Here is an 11,756-nt window from a genome sequence, read left to right as displayed (position 1 = left end):
TCATTGAAGGTAGTTATTTAAGAGGTACTCTTTATCAGAATGAATCTCAAGTAGCGTAGTACTACGGCAATGGATTTTGAAATTTTCGTAGATATCAACCAGAGTAAATTTTCAGCTATACATTGTCAGTTATCAGCCTTTGAGGAGAGAGATCTTCTCACCCAGACGAATTTCTAGACCCTTAGTCTGGTTAGTGTGCTTTCGCAAAAATCAAAAATAAAACAACAGACTGCCGAGGTCATGGATGACTACTCAATTACAGTAACTTACGGCGGGTGCACTGGATATGTCTTCCTTCATTTGTTTCATGACGTCATTATGTAAAACAACTGAATCCAGAGCCCATCCTTTGTGTGCACGCGTTACTTCTTGTCGCATAGCGGTCAAGAAACCTTGTGGGTTGAAAAATCCGGTCATCCAGAAGACTTTTGGACGTCCGTTGAAAACCCAGTTATGGAACTGTTGGTTTCGTTCGATTAACTCGGTGAACCAGAATCCGATAGTGGACGATTGCCAAGAAATCTAAAGAACAGAATTTGAAAGCACATATGAATACGATTTAAGAAACGTCCGAGAGTACTAAGTTTGCGAGGTAATGTGTATATCAGAAAAATCGAACCTTAGAAGTAAAAAGAGTAACGTTTTTGTGCCCCATGGATAGATTATTCCTTGTTTTGGCTGATTTTCACGAAATCTTTTGAAATTGTCATCCTTTGAGAGGGCAGGTTTTAGATTTTCGTTAATTTTGATGACAAGGATATACCTACCCTATCAAACTGTTGATGTAGATCTTTGGGGGGGAAAGAGAGGGAAGAGCGAATTGAACAGGCATAAACACAAACCTTTTGCCACAACGTCGGAACTCTCGCATCGTAAATGTTGTCCAAAGCGTCTCGCAAATTCTATGAAAGAAAACGAAGTGTTCAGTCAAGTAAAGTTTTTTCGTGCTGTTTTAAACTTCAACTCTAAACATACTGTATCAACAGGCTTTAAGATTGAACGAAATTTTTACAAAAATATTGGGATTAGATGTTATACCTCACTCATGATGATGGTACCCTCAATGGCAAGTTGTAGATCAGTAAGTGTATTCCGGACGATAGTAATGACGCGCTGCATCCGATCAATCTCTTGACGTAAGAAGATGTTCAATGGTTGTAAAGCGCCCATCTTCTGAAGTCTGGCTTTGACCTAGCAGTGAAAGGGGAGGGAGAATGTTTATTATTGGCTCCTTCAGTATTAGCAGTGTTATCAAGACTCTTTCACTTTATACGTCTTTCTTCGTTTAATATTATGACAATTTTCAGAGTTTTGTGATGTTAAAAAAAGATATCATTTGGGTGAGTTATAGGTCTGTTTTTGAACAAAGTTCAAAGTGACAAAACACAATTATTCAAAAAAGTGAAATTAAAATTAGAAAGGATGAAAGTACATATAAAAGTTTCATAATCTGATCCAATTTTCGAAATACTCTTTACATAAGTGAAAAAGAACTCCTAGTAAATAAATGAGTAGTTAAAAGCAACTATACCTCATGGGGAACGTAGTCATCAGGTAGTCTGGACAACATATCTTGAGCTTGTCTCATGACAATGCTTTCACGAGTTTCACCAGAACCACCACCACTATCTTTAGGTTGGATGTTCAAGATGGTCTCCAACGTCTCTCGTGTTGTGTTCGTCTGGTAGCTAAAGGACGTATGTATGGTATAACGAGTAAAGACGTTTTATATTTATGTGATCCTAAGTGTTTAAGGCTTACAAAATGTACGTGAGCAAAAATACGCGAGGCTTTACGAACGACTAAATTAACCATGCCTTCTTAGAGTCTCAACTTCGGAATTTCCTAATTAAAAGAAAGATTCTGATGATGACTGCCATCAGGAAAACAGTGGATAAACTTTCGATTCTAGACAATTTTGATTCCATGAGAATTATTTCTATACTTACGTAATATCAGCATTAGCATGCAAACCAAATACTTCAGGGGTATCCATCGCTGGTAGAGCTGTGATGCATTCACGGAATTCATCGATGCTGTTCACTTTTGGAATATTATATCCTTTGAAGAAGTTGAACTCCTCTTTGAACATGTCATCACTGAACCACACCTGCAAAACAAAATGAATAGGTATTGATAAGGAGTCCTTTTGTTTTGAGAAAGTATTGCATCACCTAAGAAGTATTTCTTTAGGCGACCATCTTCCTAAAATATGATGTCCAATACCAACACTTTCAACTCGTAGGATCAAGAAGATGGTCAATTTTGTGTATTGAAAGAAACCTGACTAATATAATACCTAAGTTAATTTCTTTAGTGAAGTCTGTTAGCACATAAAAGCATAAAAATGTCATGTGGCATGATTTGGTGTAACTGCCTAAAAGTAAGTTTTGGACTAAGGGTCATCTTGCCACATTTCATGCTTTTATCACTATCTTTTTCTGTGCTAACAGACCTCGATATTTCCAAAAATTCATAGTACCAATGATGAAACGAAGAAGCACTTACATAGTGTAAAAGAAATTATAGGGGTTAATATAATAGATCGTCTAATGTAGTTGCATACCTTAGCATAAGTGTTGAGCAGACGTTTATCGTAGTCATCAGTGACACGACCTCCATATTGTACTTCACCGATCATGTAACGCACTGTGTTCCATGACACACCCTGAAAAGGAAGAGAAATGAAGGTTCATAAAAAAACAATTTTGGAGCACTTTTTATAGACCTACAATAACGAGAAACCCCCTTAAAAGCGACCCCCTCGAGGAATCAGAGAAAATAAGTCGCCTAAAATCTAGGGTTAAATAACTATGATAGCTGCGGCCTTTGAAAGACTTTATTACCTTCTTAGCATCTAAATCATCCAAGTGGTTTTGTACGAATTGGACAGTGGCTGTCAAATCTGACTGATTGAATTCGTAAGGAATATTCCAACCGAGTGGTCCAAATTTTCGACGTTCCTGAAAAACAATGCGTAGTGAGTAAAATAATGTTCAAGAATGATACAGAAATCAAAATCCAAGCTAGTGTCGAAATTGACTATTTCAAAATAGTAAATATGTCTTTCGAATGCATATTGCAGAGTCAATCACAGGTTAAATTGAATCTGGTCAACTTTCGTATGAAGTTTATTCAAAAACATTTCTAATTTTCAAACTCGAAAAACTAAAAGGTTCGGTTCATTCGTTGGCAGAAGAAAGATCAATGTGGATGAGTGAAGAACACCAACCAATCGAGTTTCAAGCCCGAAGGGCTAGAGGCAAAACTTTAACTCTTCTCAGGCAAGAGAAATTGAAGCAACTTATTATCCATCCAAAACGCGCATAGAACGCGCCGTAATCATGACGACGGGTTGTATCTAGTGGTTCCTTTGTTTTGGAGGACTACCGGGTGAAGTGATCAAAAACGTTAAAAATCGACCTATCAAATTAAACAGAAGCATAATTATATGATACATCAGTATTTTTGTTTCAGTCATTAAAAATGATAATTAGCTGTCTAAATGACCTCTTCTTATTTAAAGGAAGGTTGAATTTCAATGAAAGGAAGAAAAATTCTTCGAAAAAGGCCAAAAAATCTGGTAAAATTCATAAAAATACATCAAATATGGGTTTCGAGGTAGATCCAGCCTTACATAGACTTTATCCAGTCTAGAACCAAAAATCTGAGGAAAATTTCGGTAAATTTAAATTAATTGATTTTGATGAAGATTTTAAACCCTTTTGACCCTTCAGTTTCAAAATTTATGTGTTTAGTTACTGAAAAATACTCTTAATCATGTAAAGGCTATTGAGATTGCCAATTTAAAGTAAAAATTTGATACGTCGATTTCAAACGTTTTCGAGCACTTTCTGAAATTAACTTTTTTATTCAATTGAGCATAACTTTTGATTTAATGAATCGAATTTAATAAATGAATTTTAAGTTTATCTTTCTTCTTTCTAATGAAATAGGAATGGTTCTTTTAAAGTTTTTAGATTTCAAGAAAATTAGTTTTTTGTGGCGCACCCGGTACATTTTTTGAAATCTAGCGATAGATTTTAGTTTCGGCGTTTGTGTAAAAACTACGCGCGGGCGTTCAGGATGGGAAGTTTGAAACTCAATGCACCAACCTGTACGACAGTATGTAAGAAAGCCACTCCATAAAGCATGGATTTCCATTGTGGCATGGAACAAATGTCTAATTGATCTTGCGACACACCAGCATACGTTCGTTTCAAACCGGCTTTCACTCCTTGAGGCGGTTCGTTAGTAAATTTGATGGAGCACTAAACGATAAAAGAACGTGGAGAAGTTGGTATAGTTTTCGATGTCTAGATCTCGATATATTTTGGTCCAAATATTGAGAATCATCGATATTTTTTACTGAGTCAGCAGTTTTACATTATATTTACCCACCTTAAAAATGAAATATCTCAAGATCGGAACATCGAAAGTTAACAAACCATACCATTTTTGGATACTACTAATTCAGAGCTATTCAGCTGTGGGGATGATTTTTTCTAAAAAATGCTCCCAGAAAAATGCTGACGTCATCGGAAAACGCCAAAAACGTCGATTTTTCGCCTTTAAATTGCCATTTCTCGGCACCAGGTGGTCGAAACTTAACAAATATCCCCATTTTCTTTATCTACTTTTTCACGCTGAATCCGTTGGTAGCCTCAGATATTTGATTTTCAGACTTCGAAAAAACCATTAGTAAAGGGGGACCCTTGATAAGTTCTATCGATTAACTAAAAATTGATTCACTCGAAAACTGCAGGAGATTCGAAGGGCAAATTTTTTTGTCAATTCTACACCCTATTAGGGGTATAAAATTAATAATAAAAATTTGCCCTGATCTTAGGGTTGCCCCACGAAGTGACACAATTCACTAACTCAGCCGCTGGTCTATAGAGTATAGAGTGTAGAATAAATTTCGGTCATTTCCAGAACACCATTCTAGCCTTCTTAAATCGGATTCATTTATTATTCGTGTAACACAAGGTAAATAATACCATGATTATCGAGAGATAATATTAGTTTGTATATTGTATACTAAATGACTAAAATTTCTTCCTTCCATTATTTTTTGGTTATTTTCTGTCGGAGTTAGTCTGAATTAGTCGTCTTTCTAGGATTCTAGGCTAGTTCTTTAACTCGAACCAGCTAGAACTTATAATTTGAAGTGTAATGAAGTTCAGTTGGAAATATCTGCAAAATAACTTATACAGTCATTCTTCCAGCTTTGTAAATTCAATATTATTATTTTTCTATTTTGGAAAAAACAAAGTCGGTCGGGACGGGCCCGATAAATTAATTTGGTCTCGCCTAAGCAAATATTTATTGTAAATAATTTCTTCTAAATAACCATGTACCCAAAATTGAAAAAGAAAAATTGCTGATGACTACTTTACGACAAAAAAATCTGTTTATAAAGGTGTTTAAAATATACCAATATGTCCAAAGTAATTAGTAATCTTAATCGAAATATATATTTCTGGATTCTGAATGTTAGAAACCAAATACTCCATAGTTTATTCCGGTTGACTGTCCGATTAACGTTGTGTTCGATGTTGAATCAGAATTCGACGGAGTTTAATTTCAATTTGATCAGCGATACCGTTCCTTTTCTTGATAATATAATCCACTTCCTTTTCCAGTAGTCCTGTGTCTGAATCTTTAAGAAATCTTCCTTTGGAAAATCGCTCCCTGGACATTGTTTTCTCGGCAATTTCAGTTAACAGCTTTCTCTCTCCTTCAGTAACACTCGATGGAGAATTGATTGCCTTGTTAATCAAATCCAAATCAGAAATACGGTAAGAAAATTTTGAATCTTCTGAGATATCATCCAAAGTAAGATGCAGTGTGTCCATCAAGTTAAATATAACTTGATTTGTCACAAGCACATCAACAAGGGCATCATGGAGTTCCCCTTTTCTGGTAGGCCCACCAGCTTTCATCTTTTTTGGTGCCGATGCTGATACTTTGACTTTGTCGATATCCAAATGTTTTACCAAATCAGACAATCTGTACCACTGTAATTCTGGATATGCCACTACACTCATTTTCATCGTATCCACAAGTTTAAAATCAAGCTGTTTTAACATCTTGACCCATGGTTTTCCAGTTTCCTCATTAACACCAAGATTTGTGAAAGCAGTCACCAAGAAGCCCCAATCAAAAAGTACATTGTGCCCAAAAACATATTTGATATCATCAAGAAATTTTAAGATATCTTCAGCATGTGTTTTTTGAAAAGGACTTTGTTGATTCAAGAAATCAGGATGAAGATTATGAATTTTGTATGCTTTTGATTGAAGCTGGAAGGAACGAGGAAGCTCAGGATTGATATATTCATCAAAGGTTTCATGGTGAGTTTTCGAGAGAACTTTGATCATTGAAAGTTGTACAATCCTGTCTTTTTTCAAACTCAATCCGGTTGTCTCTGTATCAAAAACAATGTATGGAAAACCATCTTGAGTTTCAACCTCTTGGCAATCGTTTAGTGGTCGTTTTTGCCCAGCTTGAGGTTGGATAAAATTCATGGAAGTAGATTGATTCGCCATGTTTGCTATTATTTACACAAAACTCCTGCAATCAATCAATACTCATACAAACTCCTCTTTATTAAAACGTTGTTGTATAGATTATATAAAAAAAGTTTTAAGAATTCAATCACGGGATCACGAAATTAGATATAAGAAAGATCTCAATAAAGTCTCATCTTTCCATTTTTTTAATAAGATACACTGGGCTCAAATTCAGCAGCTTCAAATTATTCTTAGGTCGAAACAAAAAAACTAGTGCCCTAAGCCCAGAAATTCAAAGTTTTTGAAAAATGAAAAAAAAAACCAGATGTTCATCCAAGGAACAATTGTGCGAAGATTTCAGCCAAATGCGACTATTTTTTAAGTCTCCGGGCTATACCAAAGTTTTAGCCTCATTTTGGCGAAAAATGAGTGTCCAGGACCAAAAAATCCCAATTTATGAAAAATAACAAGAATCGCAAAATTGCGACTAAATATTTCCTTAAAAATGAAGGTCATTATTGACATATACTAGCAAGTAACTGTCGCTAAGAATGCCCCGCAGAGCTTCCTATCGAAATATCCCTAAGTAAGCAAAATTACGCATGTGTAGATTTTAAATTCGTTTTATCGATAAAATTTAAGTTGGAGGGAGAAAGCTTGGTTTCAACTTTACTTTTGAGATGACATGGGATAGACGGTCGCTCACATCTCAAAAAGAGAAGTTATCGCTCACATGTTATCGCAGTGAAAACGCCAAAGATTCTGAAATTGATTTGGTTCTTATAAAGTAGACACTTATAATAAAAATAAATATGCTCATCTTTTTCGCCATACTTTGTTTACTTTTTAAGAACTTATAAACCAGCTGCGCTGGAAGGTCAGCCCAATAAGCTTAAAACGATTAGAAGGAAGTACAATCAAGAAACTTTATTCGCTGTTAAAGTCAAAGAGGTTGAAAAGCTCATTTTGGCTGAAACTTCAGACGAAAAAATGTTTAACACAAAGTTGGATTTGTCCAAAAGTGGACATGGGATAGATGTTTAGGTTTACGAGGTGACGGGTGTCCGAGCCGAAAGTCGACCCTTTGAGAGACAAAATTTTGATGATTTTGGGACCCTTTGAGAGATTTTCCTAAAATTTGGTTAGATTTTTTTCAAATTTCGGTTTGATTTTCACCAAATTTTGGTCAAAACTTCTGGAAATCGTGTCCTTTTTAGAGAAAAATTTTCGATTTTTGTGATTTTGGGACCCTTTTAGAGACTAACTTATGAATTTGTACCCCTCTGAGAGACTTTTGAGGCCTGAAAAAAGGTACCCTTATGGTTCGCATCCATTTTGCCTAAGTAAACCCCCCGGGAAATTTCACCTAAATCTGTTCGTTAGAATGTCTTAAACCTGTTCGTTATTCTCTGAGAAAGTATATCCGAGGCGGTCGCTTTAGATGTTCACTGTTCACTGCAGCTTTCGTCACATTTGTCAGATTGATTAAATGACGTGTTGAACTAAGTAGGCCCCTAGTATAATGTGAATGGGTGCATTCCCGGGGGGGGGGGGTACTTAGGCAAAAATAGGTGCTGGGTATGTGCGGACGGTAAGGGTCGGGTTTTTCACCTTTCAAAGTCTCTCTAAGGGTTACAAAAATCAGGAAATTTCAAAGTAGTCTCTCTAAGGGTGGGAAAAATCACGATTTTTAGAAAAAAATTTTGATTTTGAGAGAAAAAATTACAAAAAAGTCTCACTAAGGGTAGGAAATTTTTGAAAATCAGAGAAAATTTTTCAAAAAAGTCTCTCTAAGGGTCACTTTTTCACTAAAATTTGGTCTCTCTAAGGGTCGGTTTTCGGAAGTCCCGTCCGCACATACCCCTCATTCACCAACTCTAGTACCCCCCCGGGGGTGCATTTTATATTGAGGAGGCTGCGTCGAAAATTCCGTCCAGTTTCGATAACTCAATCAAAAGTTATGATGATTCCAAGTTTCTGTTAATGTTTTTTTTTTTTTTTTTTTTTTCTTTTTAAAATTTTTATATTTCATATATAGTCAGTCACATAGCCATGCTCCGCCCGGAAAAATACTCCAACCTCTGTTTTTTTCGGTTTTCGACAGTTCAACCCTAGTAGATTCTCAAGTCATCGACCGATTTTTCAAAATTTTACCCCAAATTGCTCATTTTGGGCATTATTTTTTGGTCCTAAAGTGTACAATTTAGCCTAAAACGAAAGTGCTCGAAAATCGACGATCTTTGGCTTATTCGAAAGATAATTGAAAAACAGGTAAATTTGAGATATAAACTTGGGTCTAAAAATGTCCCAGTCATGCTGCAGATGAGTTTTAATGATGACGTCAGACTAAAGTACAATTTAGCCTAAATCGAAAGTGCTCGAAATTAAACGATCTTGGGCTCATTCGAAAGATAATTAAAAAACAAGTAAATTTGAGTTATAAACTTAGGTCTAGAAATGTCCCAGTCATGCTGCAGATGAGTTTTAATGATGACGTCATTTTAGGTTTATTTTGCTCAATTGGCAAAGTTAGGTATAGTTTTTGTTCTAGAAAGACTCCAGACTGTTTTCTTTATGATAAAGCTTTTTAAGCACTGTACTATAGAAAGTATATTTTACATAAAACTGATTGAAATATTTATATACATAGCTTCCTACTAGCTTCATATTTCATAAATGTGCCAAGACCCTTTCAGAGATTATATAAATTGTTTCAAGAAAAATCCCGCTTTTCAACTTAAACCATTTTTTTCAGATTTATGACAATAACAATTACTATAAAATATATTTTTTTGGATTCTATCAATAATCAATTTCATCTTCCGATGATACCACATCGCCATCAGAGTCACTCTCTGAGTCACTTTCGTTAGACTTCTGGCTCCGAAGACTTGGAAGCTCAAATTCATCTTGGTTATCATCAACGTATCTTAAAATTTCCTCATTACCTGGCAAAGGTTTCCCTTCATACCACACAGGTATCAGTGATTCATTCTCATATTTCCATCCATATAACAGTGGGTCGGGTTGATCAAATTCGCCGTATAAGCTATTACTCCAACCATAAGCCACAAAATTGGCCCTCATGATTTTCTGATTAAGAGAATCATAGTCAGGAGGTAACGATTGTGTAGGTGCAAATTTGGTTTGCTTTCCTGTTTTAACGAATAACATCGCATATCTTGAATCTCCAGGCGTCTTCTCGCGTAATGGACGGTTGTAAATGATATGAAGTACAAAGTCAATCACTTGGTCAACATCGGCTTTTCCACTCAACATGCTTGTAATCAAAGCACACTTATCTGGAAGTTTTAAAAGCTTTTTGAAACTTCGGATTTTAGATCGTCGAAAGAACGGATTTGTGTAATCAGATCCAGTTAGTGCATGAAATGCCGGTAGAATATTACATATATCCAAACCAAGAGTTTCAGCTAACACAGAAACGTTGTGATAAGTGATCCCAGCCTTGGAAGATTTTGTGCCTTGGCGAAAATAGATTTTTACTTTGGTTAAACTTGAAAAATGTAGAAGCAAAATATACACATCGGTGTCTTCAGCAACGATACAAACTGGTTTTGACGTTGACTCTGCAGCATGAATGCAATGTGACGCTAACCTATGAGAGACCAACAAAATTAGAAAAGTCTTGACAAAATTGAAAAAGACTCGAAACAAAAAGAGTGAACATCATTTAAACCTTTTCTGTGCATCGGTCACTATTCAGGCTTAAATAAAATTGTACTTGTTTAGGCAATCATGTATCGTACTTTGGCAATTCTTATTGATAATATAAAATAATACCTATGATCAGCTTCTCGGTGACAAGAGTACAATTCGGGAAGCTCGAGTCTTTCACTGCTTGGCTCTTTTATGTAACATGTTTCTTCTTTTGTCACGTAAATTGTCTTGTCAGTAGTTAACTCCCCGGAACTGAAATAATCGGCAAGTAAGTTGCAGATACGGAATTTGTTGTTTTCATTGTGAAGAAAGTCTTGCCAGTCAGATGACTTCGGTAGAACCTGAAATAATAGAGAAATGGATTGTAAGTATTCGTGGTAATTCGTAAGAGGAGCTATGTTAAGGTTAAAGTTCACTCAAAAGGAATTACGAAGACTCAAGTTCTCTAAAATGGAAGAAGTTTGTGTTTTTACCTGATTCAACGAAGCAATCTTTCTTTCCTGTCCGTCATTTAGCCTTCCTTTAGACAACACTTTTGATCGGTCTTCAAGCGGTGAGTAGTTGTCAAAAACCAAATGAAGATTCTTTCCTGGAAGTGCTAGGAGGTATCTGGCAATACTTTTTGCCCACTCTAAAAATATGGGTGGCTTTGCCTCACTAATCGGTATCAACCTCACCACTCTCATCATATCAACAATAGAGGTATCGATATCAGAAGGAGCTTCTTTCGACGACTTTTCGGGACTGAGGCCTTGAAGGTAATTTCTGAAAAGACTTTTGTTCTTCGATCTTGTTTTACCATCTTCAGGTGCGATTGCATACGGCTTGCTTGTTATTGGCCAATCCATAACCTGACGAAGATTCAGTCTTTTACCCTCATATCGAGAGAGAATCTCACCAAAGGAGACGTTTTCATCCTGCATTGCACTCAATTCTTTCTTGGCTTTCTTTGTAGTGAAGGATACGATCTTTTCTTTTGTGATCTTGTCGTAATACGTTTTTGACGGCACCTTTTGCTCTTTCTGTTCTTTTCCTTCGACTATTCTTTCAAGGAAAGATTCAAGGGCGTCGGTCCCTCTTTGATGTAGACTGTCCAGGTTATTTTTCATCTCTTCGCTAGCTAAACAACCTGGAAATTAGAATGGGGAAAGAAAATGTACGATATAGTCAACTCTGAAAGTAACTTTAGATATTATTTGGGTAACTTCCAAACAGTGAACGAATTTCAAGAACTATACGAGTATCTAGGACTATCCAATATAAAAATGTTAATTAAAACTAGGAATGGGAATCACTTATTATACGAAATTTATGCTTACCAGTCGCGATGTTCACAATGTGTTGATCTTTCTCCCATAAGTTGGACACCCACTCATTTAATGTTTGCTTCATTGTTTGGATGTCAGTTTTGGATCTCTTTTGACCGTAGTCATTGTGTGAGAAAAAGCTTCGTCTGCGCGTAACGTTGTCGAGTTTGTCTCTCATCGCTGCCAAAAGATGATTAATCTTCATCCATCTTTCACTGGCGCCAACATTTTCTGTCTTACCGGATAGACCGCCTGT

General features: G+C 36.0%; 3 protein-coding genes across 4 annotated transcripts in view; all 3 read right to left on the bottom strand.

The window, feature by feature from the left end:
* LOC136806799 (dynein axonemal heavy chain 8-like) overlaps positions 1 to 11,756 on the bottom strand; it is a 98,129-nt gene that overhangs the window by 662 nt on the left and 85,711 nt on the right. For both annotated transcript variants that reach the window (XR_010846612.1, XM_067063376.1), the window contains 8 exons: positions 4,116 to 4,271; positions 2,847 to 2,963; positions 2,567 to 2,668; positions 1,950 to 2,110; positions 1,532 to 1,688; positions 1,039 to 1,191; positions 843 to 902; positions 271 to 522 (listed from right to left, as the gene is read on the bottom strand). Coding sequence is in view for 1 of the 2 variants with exons in the window: in XM_067063376.1 (XP_066919477.1) it covers positions 271 to 522; positions 843 to 902; positions 1,039 to 1,191; positions 1,532 to 1,688; positions 1,950 to 2,110; positions 2,567 to 2,668; positions 2,847 to 2,963; positions 4,116 to 4,271 (1,158 nt within the window). In the remaining variant the exon portion in view is untranslated. The remainder of the gene's footprint in view (positions 1 to 270; positions 523 to 842; positions 903 to 1,038; positions 1,192 to 1,531; positions 1,689 to 1,949; positions 2,111 to 2,566; positions 2,669 to 2,846; positions 2,964 to 4,115; positions 4,272 to 11,756) is intronic.
* LOC136806849 (DNA polymerase III PolC-type-like) lies at positions 5,230 to 6,638 on the bottom strand. Its single transcript, XM_067063422.1, has one exon. The coding sequence runs from the start codon at positions 6,549 to 6,551 to the stop codon at positions 5,541 to 5,543; it is 1,011 nt and encodes a 336-aa protein (XP_066919523.1). The 5' UTR covers positions 6,552 to 6,638; the 3' UTR covers positions 5,230 to 5,540.
* LOC136806848 (uncharacterized) lies at positions 9,285 to 11,639 on the bottom strand. Its single transcript, XM_067063421.1, has 4 exons — positions 11,513 to 11,639; positions 10,667 to 11,322; positions 10,317 to 10,534; positions 9,285 to 10,131 (listed from the first exon to the last, which is right to left on the bottom strand). The coding sequence occupies exons 1-4, from the start codon at positions 11,583 to 11,585 to the stop codon at positions 9,318 to 9,320; spliced, it is 1,761 nt and encodes a 586-aa protein (XP_066919522.1). The 5' UTR covers positions 11,586 to 11,639; the 3' UTR covers positions 9,285 to 9,317.

This window comes from Clytia hemisphaerica, unplaced genomic scaffold (genome assembly GCF_902728285.1).
Source record: "Clytia hemisphaerica strain Z4C2 unplaced genomic scaffold, Clytia hemisphaerica genome assembly, whole genome shotgun sequence".
In the NCBI taxonomy this organism is placed as follows: domain Eukaryota; kingdom Metazoa; phylum Cnidaria; class Hydrozoa; order Leptothecata; family Clytiidae; genus Clytia; species Clytia hemisphaerica.
Note: the sequence above shows the minus strand (reverse complement) of the source record. Positions and strands in the feature narration are given on the sequence as shown.